The sequence below is a fragment of the Clarias gariepinus genome, chromosome 10 (assembly GCF_024256425.1).
Source record: "Clarias gariepinus isolate MV-2021 ecotype Netherlands chromosome 10, CGAR_prim_01v2, whole genome shotgun sequence".
In the NCBI taxonomy this organism is placed as follows: domain Eukaryota; kingdom Metazoa; phylum Chordata; class Actinopteri; order Siluriformes; family Clariidae; genus Clarias; species Clarias gariepinus.
Genome location: NC_071109.1, coordinates 25,818,974 through 25,843,077, shown reverse-complemented (window position 1 = coordinate 25,843,077; position 24,104 = coordinate 25,818,974). Strand labels below are relative to the sequence as shown.

The 24,104-nt window shown below is 39.9% G+C and overlaps 1 protein-coding gene across 2 annotated transcripts; it reads left to right on the top strand.

Moving 5' to 3' along the window:
• Window positions 1–610: 610 nt before the first annotated feature.
• LOC128531921 (BEN domain-containing protein 4) lies at window positions 611–22,109 on the top strand. Of its 2 annotated transcripts, none has more exons than XM_053506107.1 (6): window positions 611–1,299; window positions 15,467–16,024; window positions 16,795–16,889; window positions 17,147–17,221; window positions 17,524–17,764; window positions 21,215–22,109. In XM_053506107.1, exons 1-6 carry the CDS (start codon window positions 864–866, stop codon window positions 21,460–21,462), a joined length of 1,653 nt encoding a protein of 550 aa, XP_053362082.1. In that variant the 5' UTR covers window positions 611–863; the 3' UTR covers window positions 21,463–22,109. The 2 variants fall into 2 exon arrangements, with proteins under 2 accessions (XP_053362082.1, XP_053362081.1); XM_053506106.1 differs by having other exon boundaries at window positions 17,521–17,764.
• The last annotated feature ends 1,995 nt before the right edge of the window (window positions 22,110–24,104 follow it).

Here is a 24,104-nt window from a genome sequence, read left to right as displayed (position 1 = left end):
CTTCAAGACGAGAAAAACTAGTATTAATATTTTTATAATAAATGTATTGCTATACATTCTATATTGATATATATATTATATATATATATATAATATTATTAATATTGTATTAACATAATATGGATATTATTGCATATACTGAAGTGTGTATACAGTTTTTGGCCGACTCGGTATGGGTGCCTTATACATCATCTTATTATCTTGCATTACATCATATATGTGTGTGTGTGTTTGTTTGTTTATATATAAACACACACACACACACATATATATATATATATATATATATATATATATATATATATATATATATGTATGAGTAATGAGCTCTGGTTATAATTCTTAATTATAAATCTTATAAATCTGAATTTTAGAGTTAAATAAAGAAGTGTTTTTTTCTGGTCGTGTGTGTGTGTGTGTGTGTGTGTGTCTGTATTCAGCTTTATTGTCTGCTAGACAGGAGTCAAAAGGCTACATGACAAAACATGGCCGGCCCCCGAGTGTGTGTGTGTGTGTGTGTGTTAGTTAACGTATGCTAACGCTCCTCTTTCAGTTGACACTCCCACTTTTCGGTGCAGATGCCCCGCAGGGCGCGTGCCGGTCCCGCCAGTGTTCCCCTGTTGGTAGAAGCGCGTTGTTCTCGCCAGGGGATTGGAGCAGCAGCGTGTCAGTAAAGTCACCTCACACACACACACACACACACACAGTTGCAAGTGTTGGGAGACGCGCGGCGAGACGCCGAGACACCGAGACAGAGAGCCAGCGCGAGAGCTGCGTGCGCTTTAATCCGTCAGCGCCGGGACTCGACGTCACCGGAGAGCGAGAGCGAGGGCGCGCGCACTGGAGCTCGAGCGACGCGGGTCATGGAGGCGAAGATGCTGGCGGCGGACGACGGTCTCGCGGAGCCCAAAATGGGCGTGCAGCAGCCGCGGAGTTTCGCGAGCAAGCGCGTGAAGGCGAGGCACGATCGACCCACCATGGTGGAGATCCCACAGCTGGGGGACGGCGCGAGCCAGCGGCGCTCGCACGCCATCGCGCACACGCACACGCAGTCGTACCCGTATCAGCCCCGACTGCAGCTCCATCACCCCGCCATCCATCACGCGCAGCATCAGTCTCCGGCGCTGCATCGCTTCCCGGGGGAAATGCGGCCCAGAGTCGCGACCTCCAGCTCAGCATCAGCATCGTCATCGTCATCGCCATCAGCCTCAAACGCAGCGGCGTTCCTCGGCCACCAGGGGAGAGTCCGCTACCCCGCCGGCCAGCAGTCTCCAGACTGCAGCTACGAAATAAGCTCAGGTACGGACACAAGTTCAGCAGAGAAAGTTTCTTTCAGGGTTAGTCTGGAGCTATAGAGATAGTCTCATCCCACAGCCCAAGAACACTTCCAGAATAAAATGATAGTGGGCTGTTCAACTCTACACTTTATTGGTGTGTACTTTATTGGTGTGTGTTAATGACTGTAGAACATCAATAAGATGAAGGCAGATACCATTGTGTGATTGTATAGGCAACCATGCTGCTTACACCCTGGTGTTGTATAATCACACCCCAATCCTATTTGCATCCATTTACATTTACTTTGACTATTACATAGTAAATGCGGTTAGATTTGGGGAGGTAAAGACAAGGTTTAAATTCATTACAGCATCCTCTGTTTATATATAAGATGCATGTCATAAAATAAAAAAACAGAACACCTACTAACTCTTAGGGGTTATCCCTAACCCTATTATTATTATTACTTTTTTTTTTGGAGGACGTGGGGCAGGTGTACGTAGCCGAGTGGCAATTCTCACCAGGGTGCAAATAGACACTCTGTAAAATTATTTTAACAATTAGGCTTTAAAACCCACTCTTTATTAGCTTTAGACTTCAAAGGTAAAATAATATGTTCATGCATCTTTCCAGGTAAAACATATGCACTAATGTTTTGAAAAAAAGCTGCAGGTTATTTCACTTTTTAGTGTGTAGTGGATACAATACAGAATTATTCTGTAGAATGAAAGTCTTAAATGATATTGAAATCCACGGTGTTAATGTTCGCAACATGCTGTATCTGGTAACTCAAAACTGCATTCTTCCTCGCAGCAGGATTTAATATATTAACACCCTGGAGGTTTGATAAACACTAGGGATTGTGCTCTGTATAGCTAGGAATTAAACAGCTAAATAGAAAGCTCTGACATCTCCATATGTAAAGGAAATTAACACGTTTTAGCAAACTCTCATACTTAATTTATGTCTAGATTACATGCATAACACCAGATGTGTTAACACTTTATGATAATGAGTGAGGGAGACGACACTGTGTGTGCTTACAGCACATTGGCAGTCAAGTAGAGCTTTAAAATGAAAGTAATATTTGCCAAAAACATGTCCATTTCCTGTACATATGGAGACTTTTGGGACACCCTGTAGTAGTCCTTGCTAATATGTAGTAGGTACGCCTGCCATATACATGTTCTTTGCAAGTATACAGTTACAACCTGAGCCCATCTGTTGCTCTGCACAATTTGTCAGCAACCTGATATCCTGTCCATTAATGGAACAGGCCCACCAAAGGACCACTGCTGACCAGATGTTATTTAGATAGCAGATCATTCCCAGTACAGCAGGTTGCTGGAGTTTACTAAACCCTTCAGTATCCTTGCTGGGTCAAGAAACGTTTTTCCTAATGCTGTGGTCAGAAACTGATAAAGGGATAATGATGATTTATACGAACTGTGAATGGCTAAGGATGATCTACTGTACAGCTGTGTGGAAAAGTTTTTCAAACCAAACTTCATATTTGATTTCTTTTTGGAAGGGAAAGTAAACTCAGCCTCAGCAAACTGTTTAGTAAAAAATGGAAATGATAATGTGGTTACTATTTTTAATGAACTTTTGATGAAAACATATAAAACAGTAATTGTGGCAAAGCTTAAACTCTCTACCATCAGGATTTGGTAACAGATCTTGATAGATTATAACAGACTGTATATGAGATTTTCAACATTTTTTTCAACAAGGGCTTTTCAGTTCAGGCTCTTGTTTTTTGTTGTCATTTTTAACCACTCATCATTACAGAACATGAAGTATAATGCATGAAAGAGTAATGATTATTACTCTTTCATTAATAGTAATTGATTATTATCAAGGCGCCAAATTTTGATTCGTTTCGACAGGTTGTGAATTATAACTATTGTTATTACAGGACAGAGATCAGTGTACTCTCCTGCAGTATTAATTGTCTTCTTACTGCTGCCATTTATCCACATGTTGAAGATAATTATATTACTGTGTCCTAAATACGCAACTTTTGAAACCTTTTTAAAACCTTTGACCGGTTAGTAACACTAGTTATAATAAATTACATATCAAAACGAATAAACATTTTTACAGCTAATAAAAGTTCACCTCTGTTTCTCTTTCTTATATCCATCCTCAAGACAGGACTCATAACAGGTGGAATTGTGCTCTTTTTATTTAATGATACTCATTTTTCTTGAAATATCCTTTTGGTGGTTATGGCCAGAGATCCATCAGTCCAAACCACTAGAATGATTTCTAGCTTATGTAGCTGGAGGTTTGTTTGGTTTTTTTACATCAGATGATGACTTTGGTGATGAGGTTACATGTAAGCCTTCCTGCTGATGACTCTTCCTTACTGATTATGTTTGTTTGGGTAAGGTTTAAAGATTTTGCATAAATGAAATGACTAAATGGGGCTGAATAAGGCTGTCGTCAGCAACTGTGCACCTGCAAGTGCATTTTATCTTCACAAATGTGTGGTATACAACAAACCAAAGGAACATCCAAAGCGTTTAATAATCCCTTGTTCTTGGGATTGAAGTCTGCTGATACAGACCTAATGGAGATCATGGAAATTGGTATGAATGGGTTATAGTTGGCCCTGGGATGAAATATGTATATAAAGTTTTGTGGATGACCTCTTGGTGTGTAGCTCAGTGGTTAAGGCATTGAACTAGTGTTTGAGGGGATCACAGGTTTAAACCCCAGCAAGTTATCACTGTTGAGCCCTTGAGCAAGGCCCTTAATGCTCAGCTGTGTGTGTGTGTGTGTGTGTGTGTGTGTGTATATATATATAATGTGATAAAAATCTACAGTAAGTTGCTCTGGATAAGGGAGTCTGCTGTTAATGTAAGATTTAGTAAAGCTGTTCTGGAAAATTGCAAATGTATTATGCAAAAAGTGTAGGCAGCCTAAACAGAGGCGATGAATCTTTTTTTAAGTATATTATAGAAATTGGATTTATTTTGAGAGACAGGTGAAGAAAGATGAGAAAATGTTTAAGGTTATGCAACTGTGTACTACAGAAGAATAATGAAAAATGCAGGGTGATAGAGACAGCGTGTTTTTCATTATCAATACAGGAACGTTGGAGATGATTATCAGGTGGTTCAGGGTCAGCGATCAGCAGGCGTCAGGCTGCCGTATAAGACTGGTTCAGCAGGAACCTGTGGATTCATGAGGTATATACAGTACACGTGCAGCAGAACAGAAAGTTAGTTATGCTAGAGGTGGTTAATCATTGTGAGGTTACAGTATTTGGATATACAGTACACATATCGACAAGTAAAAAAACCTGACAGGTGAAGTCAGTTCTTGTAGTTGATGTGCTAGAAGCATGAGGATCTATGAGACTTTAACAAGAGCCACAATGTGATTAGTAAAAATCTGGGTTAGAGCATCTCCAAAATGACAGGTCCCTGTGGTGTTCCTGGTACAGGAAGGACATCCGGTGAACTGGTGAGTGTGTCATGGCTGTCCGAGGCTCATTAACCCGCATGGGAAGCTAATGTTAGCCTGTTTCGGCCAATCCCACAAAAGAGCTACTGTGACACAACTTGCTGAAAAGGTTATTTCTGGCTTTGATAGGAAGGTGTCAGAACCCACAGTGCATCACAGCTTGCTGTGTAACAAGTCTGATCCATGAATGCTCCACCTTGCAGCTTACGGGATTTAAAGGATCCGTTGCTAACACCCTGGTGAGAGATATCACAGCACACATTCAGAGGTCTTGTGGAGTCCATGCCTTGATGGTTCCGAGTTGTTTTGGTGACACAAGGGTGACCTACACTATATGAGACAGGTGGTTTTATTGTTATGGCTGATGGGTGTATAGATGAGCACATACATTTGGATGTTTGGTTTTTATGGTACTTCTCCAACTGTCTGAACATTCTGTCATCTCCATGCAGCGTAGCTCAACACATTTTCAGCTATAACAAACTGCTTCTGCTTTATAGCTATTGAGTAATTACAGCTACTGCCAGATATTTGTAGACCAGTTTGATATATTTAACCTGTTTGTGGTTGATGATCTCAGCGGTCTGGTCTGTGGATTTTTTTTTCGTTCATGAATAGAAATCGCATCATGGTTTGTTCTCTGTGTTACTTGGGTAAAACTTGAACAACTTATTTTCTTGTCATGATTTAAACTGCAGTCATTTCTGTGTCCTGTAGTTTGGCAGCAAACATAAGGTATATCTCTAATGGTGATTTTAAGAACCGTGAATAGGAATCACCTGTATAACTTCTCATGCAGGTCGAGATCTTGCACAATGTGACATAGTGATGTTTGTTCCTGTATTGCGCCATCTTTCACTGGAACCTTCTTACAGAGTTGGCAAAAGTTCCACATGACAAGGAACCTAAAAGGTTTTCCTACATTCATAAAACAAGAGTTACATCTATTTTACCCCCAGATACATGAACTTTATTACAGCACCTTACAGGTATACAGTTAAAGACTATTCCTCATTATTTCAATGCATAATGCACCTTAACGCTCATTAAATGTTAGTTTCCGACCACAGAATCACTTCTGGCAACCCAATAGTGAGAGTAATATTAATGTGTTCAAAAGTTTAATTCTGCTGGGCCACCAATTCCACAACAACACATTGTTTATGCCAGTGTCATTGGCGGTCTTCCCTATGTTCCCAGGGTCTTATGGTCTCCAGATTTATATGTCACATTATGGGGACATCTATCCATCTATCCATCTCTCCATCCATCCATTCATCTAGGAACCTCTGTAGTCCAACTCAAGGGATCATGGAGGCTAATGGCAACCATCGGACGCCAGTGGTGACCATTGGAGTTCTTCCCATTTACGACCATGGTAGAATCGAACCCAGGACCTGGAAGTGCAAGACGACAGTTCTAACAACTAAGCCACATAATGGGGGCGTGTGTTCCCAGTGCCCTAAGTTTCCAGGGTTCTAGACATTTTTCTCATTTTTTTCTTTGACGGTTTGATGAAATTCTTTTAGAGACCTCCAATACCACATAACAAAATAGGAGGTTTGGCCAGATTTTTAATAATAATTACGTGATAATACAGTCAGTTCCATATTCATAGTCAAAACATTCATCAGAAAAGAAAAACACTATGATGAGCTTCCAGTGGTTGGTCTTTACTTCAGACTGTGTCTGTTGATATCGCACTAATGATTCACAGAGCTGCACAACTGCCAGAGAGAAAGAACTAGAAAAGAAATACAGACATTATTAATGGCTCTGCTGCAGGCTTGCATCATTTCAACCTGTTACTACTGAACATTAATTATATATGTACAGTATCAGGCTATTAAAATGTAAAGCTGTGCCTTTCGATTTCCTCGTATTACTGTACTTACAGTTCTGACCAGCTACTGAACCTTTTAATGGTTGAACCTTTCTGTGGTTTAAGTGTATTAGTTATCAGATAAGTGAACACAGCCAGGTGCACAAGTATTTGGACAGTGACACAATAAAGTATTAGCACTGTAGCATTGCCTTTGTCCACCATCACAGTGGGTTTGAAATGAAGTGATCAATATCTGATTTGACTTTTAGCTTTAAATCGGTGGATTTAACAAATTATATAGCATTATGTTTAGGTGTTACAGTCCCTCTAGTTATAGTCCCTCTAAGTTCATCAGACAACAAAAATTCAGTTTGAAGGCAAGACGTGCTTCTTCATTATTTTATTTCTTGGGATTTATTTCTGCTTACTTTCATTAGGGATAAAAGCTGATAAAGCTATAAATTTATATATTTTTATTATATCCAGAATTTGTATCTTTACAAAGCTGCGTTGCACTAACAATGTTAAAAGCAAGTAAGATTTTATTCAATTAAAAAAAATGTTGTGATGTCCATAGGTTCCAAACTTCAGGCAGTCATTGACTTCAAAGGATTTGCATGATTAAAATGGCAAGTATTTAAAATAATTATTATAGTAATAGTTATATTTGTTTGCCTAATTACAGAGAGTTGGGTAAAATATTAAAAGTGTCCATAACCATAGGTCTTTAAGTTTTAAAAGTGAACTTTACAAGATACCAGCTCGACGTAGCTCAGTGTGTGACTGCAGAGGATTTCAGTCTGATGAGTCTCAGCTGAACTTTGGAATGCATTTTTGTATGGATGTGGGTTGTGGAATTTGTCCCTTATTACTTACAGTACATTGTACTGCTATACTGTATGTTCCAGGTGACAAACATTTCTTGCAGAGCAGGAAAATTCTTAACAGCCGTGACCTATCAGTTATTCCCCCTAGACATTTTTTCGAGCATGGTGATAAGGAGATGATAGAGGTTTGTGTGCACACGCTTAAAATGTTTGGTTATTTATTTCCCATGCAACACAAGACATTTGGTTGGTAATTTCCATGCGTGTACTACAGAGTAGTGCTGATTTGCAGAGCTGAAGGCCGTTGTTATTTCTGCAGCACCTTGTGTATTGCAGTTTTCCTGTTTTATTGATTTTCATAACTACATGGGAGGTGTCACAACTGTACTAAGGCCCAATACGTATTGTTCTACAGTATAAGTGGACTACAGAGGAGTTTTGATTTATAAAAACCCTAACCCTAACCCTAACCCTAGGTCACCACTTTACTAAACATCTGGCTGTGTGATTAGATTTTTTTAATTTGCCCATCATATAGGTGCAGCAGGGGTCTTGTTGCCATGGCAGTACTATTATGGGAAACACTTCATACGGTGATGTTCACCTCAATTTTCATTTAAATCCAGACTTTTTCGTTAAAATCTTGTAACTTTTAACAAATGAGTTAACAGGTGGGATGTATTTAATTTACAGGAATTTAGTTGAGAACACTTCACTGCTAAAACTGTGCTAGGACTTAGTACGGTTAGTATCCAGAGTCACTTATTTCTAGAGATGCAATTGATACCTTCGATGTCTCATTATGACTCACCTATCCGATACTTAGACCCGGGAAACTGTGCAATAAAGCCAAATTACATTTCAAAGCTCTCCCAATCCCAGCAGAGACTCTGATTAAAACAAATGAGCCTCATAAATTTCGTTCTGTGGAGCATGTTGTGTTTAATGAAATATCAAGAGGCTTTCTCGGCATGGCGTGTTGCATGCGGAGATAAAGATAAAAGACAGGAAAGAGGATGAATGAGACGGAGAGAAAAGAATGAGGTATGAAAAGAAAGACTAGAGAAAGGGGAGGAAATATAGTCAGAACATGCATGGGAGAGAGAAAAGGGGAGAGAAGGGAAGAAGTAGGAAAGCCAGAGGTTGGATGAAGGAGGAAGTAAGTGAGGAGCGACGGAAAATAGATGTGTGAGGAAAGGTTTTCATCAAACACGTCTCAATGAGTCAACAGAGCCGCTGCGCATATTAATAAATCTCCACATCTGCTCTCCTGCGATAGACATGACGCAGTGACGGCAGGCGCCACATGGCCGCCCATCGCATGGCTGCCACAGGAACCGCATGCCTCCATCATTGCTTGCCCCTCGCCTTTGTGTGAGGGTGACGAATTCATGATCGTCCTTCGAAACACAAGAAGCTGTGGATTTGAAGGGTTTCATTTAAATTTCACTTCAAATGACAATCAAAGCAATAATCGCCCTAGTTAGCTAAAATCAATGCAAATTTAATTATTGATTGGTTGGTGACATACTTACGCATGGTGTTTATGCTTCTGTGTTGACATGAACGATAGCAAGATGGCAACACTTTTATGACCAAAAACCTCCAGAGTGTGGAAGCTTTTCACTATTATGGCGGCCAAAAACCATGGGAGTACATCCTGATTTGTTGGCCAATCATGGCCTGTGTTGCTTGTGTTAATTGTGTGCTATTGGCACTTGAATGTGGTTGGTAAGCCACTAGCATCAGCTAAATGGGTTGTGTATTTTTAGATTAATGAACTGCCATAATTGGCATCTTAAAACTTTGTTGGTGGTCTTTCGGTTGCCCCCGTCGAGGGGTCGCCACAGCTGCCCATCCATTCCGCACACAACTTGGCCCAGGTTATACGCGCGATTCCCTTCCTTACGCAACCTTCCTATTTTTATCCGGGTGTAGGATCGGCACTGCATTCAGTGGCTGGGGTTTTGTGCATTAGGTGGGAACTGGCCCTGGGCCTTCCACATGGCAGACCTACCACTGAGCCACCAGTGCCCCCATCTTAAAACTTTATGTAATTGTTTTATATATATATTTTTTTTTTGTATAATACTCATTTTAAGAGAAAGTCTCTCATGGAGAAACGACAAGAACCTGCTTGAAAAAAGTCAAATTAAGCAAACCTGAACGGGATCAATTTGACTCGGATTTGCATTAAATTCAATAGGATTTGTTAAGAAGCAAAAAAGTGGGTTTGGCACTAAACAAGATGGAGCTTTAGAGAGATCACTGACCCATGTTGTGAATGGATATTCACTTTGTCATAATATTTTACTTAAAACAAGGTATAAAAATTTGAAGACAAATGACAAATGAATTTAGGATCTGGACGTTCTGAATTGAAATGTTTTTTTTAAAGCCATAATTGAAGAGTTATTTAGTATTCTTTTAATCTACAATATACAGTATCTAAAAACTATAATACAGTAATAAGTAGAAAGTGATCCAGATACTATATAAGAATATCTATGCATATAATAAAACTGTAAAGTTGGCGTGTCTGTACAATGTGGAAAAAAAATGTTGGGTGATGAGTAATAGAACACATCAAGAGGGTTTTTGGACTTTTTGTTTGTCTGTTTGTCTGTTTGTTTGTGCACACATCACGTAAAAACACACTGACATATTTTAATGGGGTTTTGGCCGAGCTTAAGGTAGCATATAGGCTTCGTTTCATTGCAATCAGCCCACAGGAAGAGAAGATATTCTGCTTTGAAATTTAAACGGAAAACGCTCTTATATCATTAAAAAGCTCATTCCAAAATTCAACAGATAGCGCTGTACATTTTTTTAACACGTGCTTATAGGGCTGCTAGATTATGGAAAAAATCATAATCACGATTATTTTGGTCATGATTGAAATCACGATTATTTTACACGATTACTCATTGACTTTGGAAATATGTTGCATTTATTGAACAGAACAGTGAATTCTCCTTAAAACAGATTAAGACAGATAAAACAGATAAAGGCAAACAAGGTCAACAATGTAGTGCACTTCCACAATCTTTTAAAAACAAGTAATAAATAAAATATAAATATTCAATAAAATAATGAATACATTTAAATAAATAAATTATTATTAATAGTGTAGAGATGGGTAAGCATAACGCTTGTCCAGAGTATTTATCATTTTCCTGAATCCTTCGTTCTCACCCGTGTTAATAGGGCACATGTCTTTGGCTAAAAAGTATGCAACGGCATCTGTTATTTTGTTGTGCCTTACTGAGCTGGATGGATACGGAGTTGCACTGAAGAGCGTGTCTTTAATGGATGACTGTGTTGCGGAGGATGTTGTGGGGGTTGTTTGTCGTTCTTTCTGTTTCTTTATTAGTTGGTCATATGTCGGTCTGTGTTTAAATTTTAAATGGTTAAAAACCAACCGGTGCCGACACAACCGCGTAGCGAATCTTGCACCTAATATGTTTTTGATCCACATCCGCTTCTTCGAATCCAAACTGCGATCACATACCACATATGCAACTTCTTCGCTGACAGTATAGAGTGAGAGTTTGGGCTTCTGGAAGGGACGCAGGTTGAGACCTGAAATCGAAATTGAAATCGAAATTCGATTAATTGCACAGCCCTACGTGCTTATGAGTGTGCAATTGAAATCTATTTAATAAACGTGATCTCACACCTTCATTCCACACACATTACGTTATATACTGTATACTGTACATCTAGTGTATATATAAAATCTAAAAAATCAGCATCTGGACAGAAATGACACAAAAGTTGCATCATGGTGAAATTAAAGGAGCTTCTCAGGGAAAACATTATTAACCAATACACACAAACACACACAAAATCTCACAGTCACAGCAATAACCTTAAATATGCCTGTCAAGACCATAAGCTGAATAATATCTAAGTAAAACTTTCCTGGAATCACAACTAATCATCCCTAGACAAGTGAGTCATGCCACGCGAGAAGCAACTCTCAGGAGAAACCAGAAGTCACGCGGAAAGAATTGCAGGGAGACCTGAAAGCAGCAGAGCAACAGGGAACAAGCAGCTATGAACTGTACTATAAGACAGGCATTAGGACACAAGATGATCCCAAGAACACTACACCCACCGTCAAGTAGAGGTTAGGGAGCATCATCGTACTGAGCTGTTCTCTGCAAAGAGAAGTACTGGGGCATTACATGCCATTAAAGGCAATATGAATGTGTGTGATGTACCAGGACATATTAGTGGAGAATTTAATCTCATCAGCCAAGAAACTGAATCTGCAGAGAAGATGGAAATTTCATCAAGATGACTACCGCAGACCTACAGCCAAAATAACTCAAGGCTCAAGAACTGTTGCATTTTTAATGACCCGCAGTCTGTTCGTCTGTTTTGAAGGTGATACAGCTGATGTCAGGAAAATTGCAAGGAAATAAAAACAATTAAAAGCACTTGTTAATGTTTTATTTTTCTCCTAAGAACCTTTTTTTTTTTTTTTTTTTGGTCCGGCCCACTTGATATTGATGGTATAATGTGATCTGTTGCCTAAAATAAGTTTATGAGAAAACAGTCTTTGAAAAGTATGATAACACTGAAGAGCATGGCTTAATACTGTAATGTGATACCGAGCTTCAGTAATGACCCTGGAGAATCAGGGCAAGAACATTCAGCTGAATGAACACAGGAACTTGGGAATACATCAAGAAAGTGTGGAAAGTGCAGAGTTATTCATCATGCTGCAGCTATGAGCATATAATGAGCTGGTAGTAGCATGTAATCACTTACCAGCCATAATGCAGGCCCCAGGTGTTCGGCTCTAAACGTTGATTATATGCATGGCTGTCTGCACCGTTTAGTGTTCCATTTGCATAAGATTTAAAACTCTTCTTTTGTCTTATCAGGTTTGTGTACCTGTGGTTCGATTTGGTATCTAGGCCTGTCTGGCATGTGCTTTTCGGCTCTGTTTGTACTGATCGGACTGATTGCTAGACGTACCTGGTAGTGCGGGGACAAACTCAGAACGTTCCAGTGAAGTTAATGTGTAATCAGTGGTAAAGTATTGACTACAGGCGGATATAGCCCTACAAATGGTTGATTTCTATCATATATTTATTAAATCCTAAGAATATGTGGATTTGTTAAATCCTAAGAATATGTAACTAAGGTGTTACTTGCATTTATATAGTTTCCCTGCACAGAGCTAATGTTGTTTAAATTCATTTAGACAAAGAAGTTCATGCTTGTTTTAACATAAATGATTACATCATTATGGCGCCACGGTGGCTTAAGGCTGTGGTTAGCACTGTTAGCACTGTTAAACCTGCAGAGTGCGGGTTCGATTCCCGTCTTGGGTGCGTGAGCATGGAGTTTGCGTGTTCTCCCCGTGCTTGGTGGCTTTCCTCCGGGTACTCTGGTTTTCACCCACAGTCTAAAGACACGCAGTTGCCATTCCCAAATTGCCCATAGTGTGTGAATGAGTGTGTGAGTGTCTGTATGTGTGCCCTGCGAAGGATTGCCCCGCCCCTCCATAGTCTACCACGCCTGGTGCAGCAGGTCTCCTGGTATAGGCTTCAGGCCTTCCGCGGTATAGACGATAAGTGAGTGAGTGATTACATCATTCACAGGAAAGGACATACATATATGGGGAAAATCTCATGTATGGGGCAAATCTCATTATCCTATTCTTTATGCACAAGAAGACGTGACCACAACTTTACAGCAAGTGTTTTAAATCAGGCCTGGCATAGTTGGCCTCTTTGTAGGCCTTAAATTAGACCAGAATGTGAATGTGCTCTGATCAGCTGAAACTCTGTCTGACCCCCAAGATTTTTAAAATTGGGATTTGACAGTGTCATTTTTAGGTTCCTGCGACTGGTTGGCTCACTTTATGTCCTACATCCTACATAGCCAGAAGTTCCTAATCGTGTGCATGCCTGCCTATAAACCGTCCATGCAGTTCAGACTAGTTTTAGATTGTAAATGATCTGAAAAAAAGTTACTGATGATTTCCGGGTCCATTTTTATGGGTTGAGCACATACATATATACATACATTACAAACATGCCCCCTTACTGTACATTTCAGTTTCTTTACATCTTCCAGAACGCCAGTCCTGCAGTGTTCCACCAGTAGACAGCTTTTAATGCTGCCATTATGTCCAGCAAAATGTCCCAAATTGTTAAGTGAGAATTCATTATTCGTCACATTTTTAGAAATCGAATTTGTTCTTAAAATTGTATTCCACATAGAGTCTTTCGATTTGGATTGTCAGCATGTTTGAATTCCTCTTGCTCTTCTTTCTCTCATAGTTAGTGCAGTGTTTTTATGCATTTATGCACGTGTCAGTCTATTCCAAACATTTTATAACCCAGCTGTCACAGGACATAAACTTGGTCGGTCGACAGCATTTCTTGTACCACCAGACTGGTGCGTGGTACAACAGACAGTTTGTTAACCTCACAATCCGAGGTTTCACTGTATTTCATAAATAAGCCATATCGAAGAAGACAGCACTAAATTTTACATGTACACAAATATACACCATAAAATACACACCATGGTAAATTATTACGTATAAACCTTTCATCCATCCATCTAGGAACATCTGTAGTCCAACTAGGAACCGTGGAGGCCAATAATGACCATTGTTTTCATTTCTTTTTATTGACCGTAGGACCTCCGGTCAACATTCACACACTATGGATAGATTGGGAACGCCAGTTAGCTTAATCCGCATGTCTTTGGACTGCGGGAGGAAACCGGAGTAACCAGAGGAAACCCACCAACCACGGGGAAAACATGCAAACTTCATGCACACAGATGCTGAAGCGGGAATCCAACCCGGACTGTGGAAGGCGACAGTGCTAACCTCATTATAAATGTTATGCTTATGGAATTCACTTTAAAATCATAATCGTCTTGCTCTTACTTTGTTTCTTTCTTTTTTTCATTTAACTACTTGTTCATCCTTTACATATAGTCTTATTTTTGTATTCGATCATTCCTCTCTTAGTGTGTATATTCTGACAGTAAACCATCTTGACGTGTTTGACGTTGATGGGTTTGACGTGCCGTGTCAGCGTCGGCGTGAACGCAGGGTTATTCAGAAACCTGTTGCTGATTTAAATCATTCTGGATGTGAGAAACGAACAGGTGTTGAGAAAGAAAATGCAGAAGTGTCGCACACAGTTGATATGTCTCTACCGATGGGAGAGGAGACCTTACAGAACATTCTGCACTTAGAATTGGAGTAGTTTTTGTTCAGGGATTATGAAGACACAATTTTAAAGATATTTTAGAAACACAGATTTGCAGTGCCTTGAAATATTGCTAATTTCATGCTTCTGTTTACTAGAAAGGAAATTAGTTTTGCCTCCAAATGAAGTAAAATTGTCAACCTCTTTTTGTTAAATTCCACACACCATAACATGGTTATACAGAAGAGTGCGGCATGTTGGGAGAAGAAACAAAGGTTTGTCGGAGATTTCATTGCAGTTGCATCAGAGGAATCTAAAATGGTATTTAAGCAGTATAACTATTGCTCTGCTGGCAGTAATAGCTCGTGAAGAAGCAACGTTTGCTTTATATCACATCGGCTCGCTCGCTCGCTATGACTTGTACGGTCCTATAAAAAGAGATTTGCTTAAAGTCGAAGAGAAAGTATGTAAGTCATCCTGGAAAGTGTGACTGCTGATGTGTTTTAAACTAGGAAGTGGATGTTTATGTATATTACACAGCTGAGTGCAATGACACACAGATAAATGCCCCAGTGTGGGTAAGAGCAGGGGTAGCTCCTTGGTAAAGGTATTGGACTGTTGATCGGAAGGTTGCAAGTTTAAACCCCACCGCCATCAAGTTGCCGCTGTTGGGCCCTTGAGCAAGGCCCTTAATCCTCAACTGCTCAGATGTATAAGGAGATAAAAATATAAGTTGAAAGAACTATAGTCTATTCAATTATTATTCGTGTTATAAGATATAAAAACCTACTGTATATCTCAAACCACCTCATGTTATAGCTGTATTAAATGTGCATCAATAATAATTTTATTATTCGTTTTGCTTCTTTTAGAAAACCGCCTGATTCTGGACGCATTTGCACAGCAGTGCAGTCGCGTGCTCAGCCTCCTCAACAGCAACGGCAGGTTACTGGGGCCACAGCGGACTTTGAGCCCTCCATCCTCCTCAATCAACTCCATCATCAAGCAGGAGGCGGGATGCTCGCCGGAGCCGGATGTCACCAAGTCCAGGCCTGACGAGCCCCAGGATGGCAGTGTGGAGAACGAGTGTCAACACCGGCAACAGTGGAACTCGCAGCACACCTCAACCCTCCTGCAAGTCTTCACCGAGTCTCTCCAGAACTACCTGCTGGCCGGGGCTCCGTCCTCCGAGGGCGAGCGCTGTCACCAGGCCGAGGCTGCACCCGCCGCACCTGCATCACCAGCACACAATCTGGGAGGCTGGGCGTCCCCGGCCCCCTCCGACTCATATGGACACCCATCTTCCACCCTGCCTGAGGAAGAGGAGGAGGAGGAAGGCTGCTGCCCACGCTGCATAGAGCTGGAGCAGGAGGTGCTGAGCCTTCAGCAGGAGAATGAGGAGCTTAGGCAAAAGCTGGAAAGTGCTCCAGGTGTGGGTGCTACTGGATACGTTTCACAGGCTTCAGTCAGGCTCATATGTTGCATTATAATATCCTTATTACTAGCCATTAGCTTTTTGCTTCTAATACTGAATAGAATTGCATGAAGCGGGTAATTTAGTGGCCTATATCCTAAACATTTAAAACTATAAATGTAACAATAAAGATGTTAAGAAGAAGCAAACATGAAAGAAAGTACAGTATAGCTGGGCGATATGACTATATATTATCGGCATTGTAGTAAATTTTGTCAGTAATTTAATATTCTGAGATATTGCAGGTATTATTATACCCACCGTCTATGTACAATTAACAGCCATAACATTAAGACCAGTTGCATAGTTTTCTAAATGTATGGACTATCAGTTTTTGTTTGTTTACAAATGCTGTAAAATGTTACATTTTTAATGTTTAATATTGTTGAACAAATTTTCAATATTTTATTCATTTTTGTAGATTTTGCATCATGGAATTGTCTTGAATGCTGTCTTTTATTCAGCGTTCCAACCCAGAAACAGGCCATGTGCAACTTATTAAAGTAAATTATTAATGGTCAACCACAATTATTTTACAGGAAACATAAATCATACAGAAATGAACGAGTTTTTGAAAGCCTCCACATAAAATCTTCATTCCTTGGCCTTAGATTTATAGTTAAATGTGATTGCAGCTGGATAGTGGTGGTCATGTACGTATCTGTGTCTTTACGTGTGTGTGTGTGTGTGTCTGTGTCTGTGTGTGTGCACGTGTGTATCTTACAGTGCCAAGTCAGACAGTGCTGGACTTCTTTAAGTCTGTCCTGGGACACTACAACCAGTTGATTCCTCCACCACCACCTGAGGATCCGCTCACTGAGGTCAGAAATCTGTTCTTAGCTTCATTTTAACAAAAAAAAAGAGAATAAACTTATACCAGAACTGCATTTTACACTGGGATTATTAAGGGTTTTTTTTAATTATTATTATTTTTAAGAAACATTTTAGTTGAAGATCTATTCCAAGGGATTTCAAATCATTTCGAATCATTTGCTTTGTGAGCAACACATTTAAAATATGCATTATATCGGGTATAAACTCAGCAGACTGAGGGAATCTTATTTTTTTTGTCTTTTAGACTTGTGCAAGGAGTGCAATGCAGGAGTACTCAAACCACTACGAAATAAACTGTCACCAGAGACCGAAAACAGAAGTGAGACTGACATTCAAATTCTGTGCTATTATTAAGACTGTAAAAATAGCACTTTGACTCAATGTTACATAAAATGATGATGATAATGAATGTAATTTCCTATTGCTCCTTCATTGCTACTGTAAGGTTTTGTAAAGTTTGTTATCATATTTCTTTCTGCTTAAGTGATATGAAATATCCTTCTGTCAAGAACGAGCTCATGATGTAATATTATTATGTATAGTTCTTATGGCCATAGCTGATTGGTTGTGTTTGGAAACGTGGATACATGATACATCAACGCTTAACTGTTGTGCAAGCAGGGAAGCAAGCAGCTGCTGGGGAATTATCCGCTCTTCATCACTAACAAGCAGTGGGACGAGGCCGTGAACTCGTCGAAGAAGGACGGGCGTCGGTTGCTGCGCTACCTCATCCGCTTCGTGTTCACTACAGATGAGCTGAAGTACTCGTGCGGCCTGGGAAAGAGGAAACGCTCGGCCCACATGAGCGAGACGGGACCTGAGAGACGGCCGCTCAATCCTGTCAAAGTCAGCTGCCTCAGAGGTACATCACATCGCACACCGGGCTAATAAACACAGCGTGCCGATTGTGTTAGAGGACTGTGGACACTGTAGATTGTCAACAAACTGTCAGGACAACACCATCAACCAGGCATTAGTTAGTTCTAGACAAAACAGTTATATATTAACATCTGAATCCAATGTCTTGTGTACAGTACCTGTGAAAGTGAACTAAATCAGGGGGAACATTATAAAAAAAGGGCTTGATTGACTTCCCATTCTAGATTTATTCCCACTTTGCTATTATAATTTCCTCCACTCTTCTGGGAAGACTTTCCAATAGATTTCTGGAGTTCTTGTCCATTGTCAGTGTGGATTGTCCCTCATTTTAATATATATAAGAATACATGAATAATGACCCGATAACAGCGCTAATCAATCAATCCCAAGGCATTAACCGAGGCGTTAATCAGTAAATCAGGTGTGTGGTGACAATTTTGTTGCAATATTTTGTGTGACGGTCAGGTGTCCACAAACTTTTGGCCATTCTTAGCCCACCACTATTTCATGGTCTGATTACCCCAGAAACAAAAAAACAACACAATTTCATTCTGGCTGTTACGTTGGAGCATCTCTGGCACTTTGTACTGACTCCAGACTGAATCAGGCTTGGATCTGCTTTGCTATGGCATGTGACTGTCTAACAACCTGATCACACATGACATCATCTGTATGAGGAATCTATGGTCAGAAAGGTTTAAGGCATCCTAAAGCAGACTTTTCTATGTTTGTTATACTGACCCCTTTGTATTTTTGCACAAAGGCATTTTTTCTTTTCTTTTCATGTTTGCTTGTAAGTTTTCATCCGCAGAAAAAGTTTTCCCAGACCACTGTACATCTAATCTATTCATTTGTTAAAACAGCTTTGCTCATGATTCCATACATTCTGTTTAATAGATTCGATGTTCTCACTGTTATTCCACAATGTAGAAAAAGCTTTACTGAGTACAGTAGGTGCCCAATATGTCCAGCATTGGCCTAAACTTCTGTCGTGCCCACATACCAGAACTCATCTCCACAGCGCTGCCAGGACAGAACTCATGTTTAATGCAGCTTTTATTCCCAGGTCCATAATACAGTTATTACTCTATATGTGTAAATTCTATGGGCCAACATTACAGTATATGGGCCAACATTTCTAAAGAATGCTTTCAGCACCTTGGTGAATCAATGCCACATAGAATTAAGGCAGTTCTAAAGGCGAAAGGGGGTCAAACACATATTAGTATGGTGTTCCTATATATATATATATATATATATATACAGTGGAACCTCGGATTACGAGCTTAATTCGTTCCGGAAGTGGGCTCGTATTCCAAAACACTCTTAAACCAAATTTAATTTTCCCATAGGAAATAATGGAAACTTAAATTATTCGTTCTACAGCCCAAAAAAATAAATACATAAATATAATTAATACAAAATCTAAAGTAAAAATAAAACAAATTAACCTGTACTTTACCTTAAAAAAATGTAAAATTAAACCCCGACAGATAAGGGTTTTCGTTTGTGCATGCAGAGTGTATGTGTGTAAAATGTGCGCGCGCACACACACACACACACACACACACATTAACGGATAGACCGTTTTTACAACCATTTAAAAATTAGCAAGGAACATTCCTAGTCACACTCACGTGAGCGCATACTAACAGGATCACTGCTGTAAGTAAAACAACAACAACAAAAAACAAATTAAACAGCTCCTCACCTTTGAAAACAATCGCGACAGAGAGAAGTTTGTGTGTTTATTTGGCAACCTGAGAGGAGGGGGGATGAAGGGGGGCTAGTTCGCGTTTACAGCCCCCTTCTCTCAGGTTGCCAAACAAACACACAAACTCCCTGCCTTACACAGACACAAACACGCGCACGCAAAAACACTGCAGGCACTAAGACCCAGCAGGGGAGACAATGGGTCTCGGCTTTACAGCTCCCCTTCTCTCAGTTTGCCAAATAAACACACAAACTCTTCTCTGTCGCGACTGTTTTCAAAGGTGAGAAGCTGTTTAATTTTTGTTGTTGTTGTTGTTGTTGTTTTACTTTACAGTAGTAATCCCGTTAGTATGCACTCACGCGAGTGTGACTAGCGATTTTCCTTGCTAATTTTTAAACGGTTTTAAAAACGGTCTCTCCGTTAATGTGTGTGTGTGTGTGTGTGTGCGCGCGCACACGCACACACACACAGCGCTTGTGTGTATTCACCCAGCAGGAGAGACGATTACCTACAATTCTGCTGCAAGAGAGAGAAAAACCGTTGGCTCACTTGTGATGACGTAACGCTCGTTGTTAAAACAAGAAGCGCATGCGTGAAACATGATACTCGGTGCTCGTTAACTAAGACAATGCTCGTTTTTCAAGTAAAAAATTATTAAAAATTGTTGCTCGTCTTGCAAAACACTCGTAAACCACGTTACTCGTAATCCGAGGTTCCACTGTATATATAAACTACTCTACCAGAGACACCAGGAAGCATTGACTGAATGAGGATTCTGAATGATGTATTTGTCTTCGTTTACATCATTGGTCCTGTACAGTACATGTGAAGGCACATATTTAATTGGCTTAATTTAGCTGTCATGATCTCATATCCTCTCACTCTGTCTGATGTCATTTTCAGTAATATTTTTATTTAGCTTTCTTACATCTAACTGCATCAACATCTTCTTATCTGCACTTCTCTAATACGCCACATGTTATACTGCTAAGTTAATATAAATCTAAGAATTCTCCAATGTGCTCCTGTAACGCTTCAGCTGAAATACAACTCAGATCAAGTATTCTGGCCTGCTTGATTTTCTTTCTCTTTCACCTTTTTCCCCATGTCTCTTTTTTTTGTCTGTAGTTTTAAATGAACTGCACTTGAAGCACTTGCACTTTTTAAGGAAGTGCATTTTCCCAGCCAATCAGAACACGGACTGAAAACATTATCAGACATCATGCACCTTATCAGACTCGGAATACAAATTTAATTCGTTATTGCGATATGAATTTCCCCGTAAGAAATAATGTAAATGAAGATAATCCATTTAAGGCCATAGACCCAAAATATCACAATAGTACAAAAAATGCGAAAAAAAAATCATATAGCTTTTGATTGCATGCTGAAGGCAATGTTGGTATCACTTTCGCTGACAAAAAAAAAATTGTAAAATAGGTAAACCCACTTTCCCCCGATGCTAACAAGTTTTGAATGGCTCCTGGATGTTCGTGCAACTTAACTGGCGTTCGGTTCGTTTGTTAATTCATATACTAAAAATGCTCCGTAGCACATTTCTTGCAAATTCTTAAGGTGGAAATTCGTAGCTTGGGGCATTTGTATGCCGAGGTTCCACTGTATAAGGGGAAAAATATATGTTAGAGCATAACCTTATGATGACATTCTGAGTGTTTATCAGTGTTAACTCTGTGCTCTTTTCCCTGAATACCTTTGCAGAATTTATCCGGATGCACTGTGCGTCAAACCCTGACTGGTGGATGCCGTCTGAAGAGCAGATCAATAAGGTGTTCAGTGACGCAGTGGGTCACGCGCGCCAGGGCCGGGCCGTGGGCACCTTCCTGGCCGGAGGCGGAGGCAGCGGGAGCAGCAGCAGTGGAAGCAGTCTCTACCTGGAGGGTTACGATGGACAGCTGTCTCAAGACGAGCTCTTCATGAAGAGCTCACAGAACGGCATCATGGACTAGGTCTGCCTGAGGAGGACCGAGGGTGACAAGTCCGTTTGTCTGACTGCTGTAGCCACGTTTATCTTGACATTGGTTGTTGAGAGCAGACAAACAAAATGAATACTTGACAAGCATTCCAGAGACTCGCATTCTCACCACGGCGTTCCCTATAGCAGTGTTACTCAGTCATGGTCCTGGAGTAGCCCTGCGTTTTAACGCTTTCCTTACTGTAAATCAGCTGCTTCAGGGTTGTTAATAACACGATGAGAGCAAAGAAGGGGAGAGCAAGGTGCAGGGGTTGCTGCAGAACCAGGTGTGAGAAACACTGCTCTACAGCATACAGTATACTGTTAGAAGTGAATTCCTCCAGCCTGCTTGCTGTAATATGGTAGCATTGTACATAGTGTCAACGCCAAGTGTTTTGCTCCTGCGGGTCATTTTTGAGGAGTGTGTTTTGTTTTTTTCAGGACATGGAGTCAAACCAGGCGGGTGGGAATTACACAAATCATCAAATCACATAATTTATGGCTTTCATTACACTAAATAAGCATCATATGTGTATAAATTGTAACAATGTTCAGTGTAAACAAGGATGTGATCTTCCTAATGTCCGAGTCCATGTGCATTCACATAACATGATAACAAGGTGCTATTCTAATCCTGCATTCTATATACATTTCCTCCTAGACGAGGGAGTTGAACGCATCTTTTTTTTTTTTGTGGTCACATGATTGTTGTGGTATAATCATTCGTTTCATGGTATTTGATGGAGTCGATTCTAAAATGTGTCCATGTTTGTGAATATAAAAATGTAAGGATATGGCAATCTCAAGCTTGTTTCTACTTTATGGGCCGGTCTAATATAAACCATACATATGCTGGGTGTTTTCAGACGATTTCATACATACAGTATGTTTTTGAGCATTTGCATGGTCAACCGCGAAAACGTGTATAACCATACGGGCTGGACTTATCCATAGGTCATTGTGCAAAATTACTTATTTGCTTATGAACAATTCTGAGATGCCTTAAACTCTGAGAACTTGTATACTGCCAATTCCTGTCTGCTGGGACTTACTTAGATACGCTGACTATTCTGACTGATCGTACTGTTTCCAACAAAACTACTTCGGAGTTCTAAGTTAAAGAATAATACAGAAGACATGTCTAAGCCTGCCATTTGTGTGCATATTTTATTGTGGTTGTATATACCCATGGTAGCACAGATAGTTACCCTGTTGTCCTATACATAGGAATTGTGTGGGCACTGTGAAATGAACCATAAGCTGTTCTTTATCCCCAAATGTAAATAGAATATTGCTATAACAAGTGTTAACATTTGTATGTGTTTTTTATATATATATATTATATATTATAATTTGGAAAGTTTTGTATTTGTGGGTGTTCTGATTAAACTTTGGCCAGGTTTGTTAGTTTGTTAGATATACCCCATGAACCCAAAATCAGGAGCATTACAGAAACTCTACAAAAATAATGCAAAATTTATTTTTGATTTTACATATCTGTCTGATTTAGTCAATAAGGCATTTATATTGCGATTTAGGTCATGCATGCTGTGCGAGTTTAAAATAAAACAGAAATTAAAATGAAACAGTGTAAATATAATCATAGATAAACATAAAATTGTGATAAACATGTGAAATTTTTCCACCCTGGACAAAGTGCTAACTCATTGCAGGGCACACACTCACACACACACATATATAGTTTTGTCAGCCTACACTGCATATAAGTAAACTGTGGAAGAATCCAGAGTCTCCGACCCCTTGATGTGCGAGGTGACAGTGCTAGACAGAGGTGGTGGTGGCTCTGAGTTACTGATCGGAAGGTCGGCGGTTCGAGCCCCAGCTCCACCAGGTTGCTGCAGTTGGGCTCTGCGTGAGGCCCTTAACCCTGTCTGCTCCAGGGGTGCTGTATGATGGCTGACCCTGCGCTCTGACTCCAGCGTACTAACAATAAGCTGGAGTATGTGAAGAATATGGAATTTTACTGTGCAGTGACAGTATGTATATGTGACGAATAAAGTCTGAACTGAGGACTAAGCCTCTGTGCTGCCTAATAACAATACTTGTAAGTGTTATTGCTTTAACATTTAAAGGATTCTCTGAGGTTTATTTATTTATTTATTTATTTATTTAAGTTTTTGTTAGGTGTATCCTCTATGAGACTGTTTGGAGTGCATTTTTCTTCTCTGTCGCTAGATGGCAGTAAACTACTGTGTGAACCTCTTCAGTAATCATTGGATTAAAAACTGCTGTAGTTTCACACTTAAATGACTATACAGTGCTTATACTCCCCAAACCTATGACTTAGTTGCAATAATGTTTGTACAGCAGTTTATGTGTTTGATTATGAAATGAATATCGCATCTCTGAACTAAACAGACTAAAGTGAAGCAAGCTAACTGAACAGCTTGGATTAATGGATTATGTAACGCAGGCGTTTGATGTATTACATAAAATGTCAGAGTCACATTTAGCCGTCACTGTTATTAGGGGAGAGTGAGGTTATAAAAGGAAAAGTGCCAACATTTGTCAGCTTTTTGGAAAACATATGATTTCCAAAACAAGACCCATCTCAATATCAACTGGTCAAACAAGATTAATGCATATTTTGGGCACTTTCAGCATTACTTTTATAAT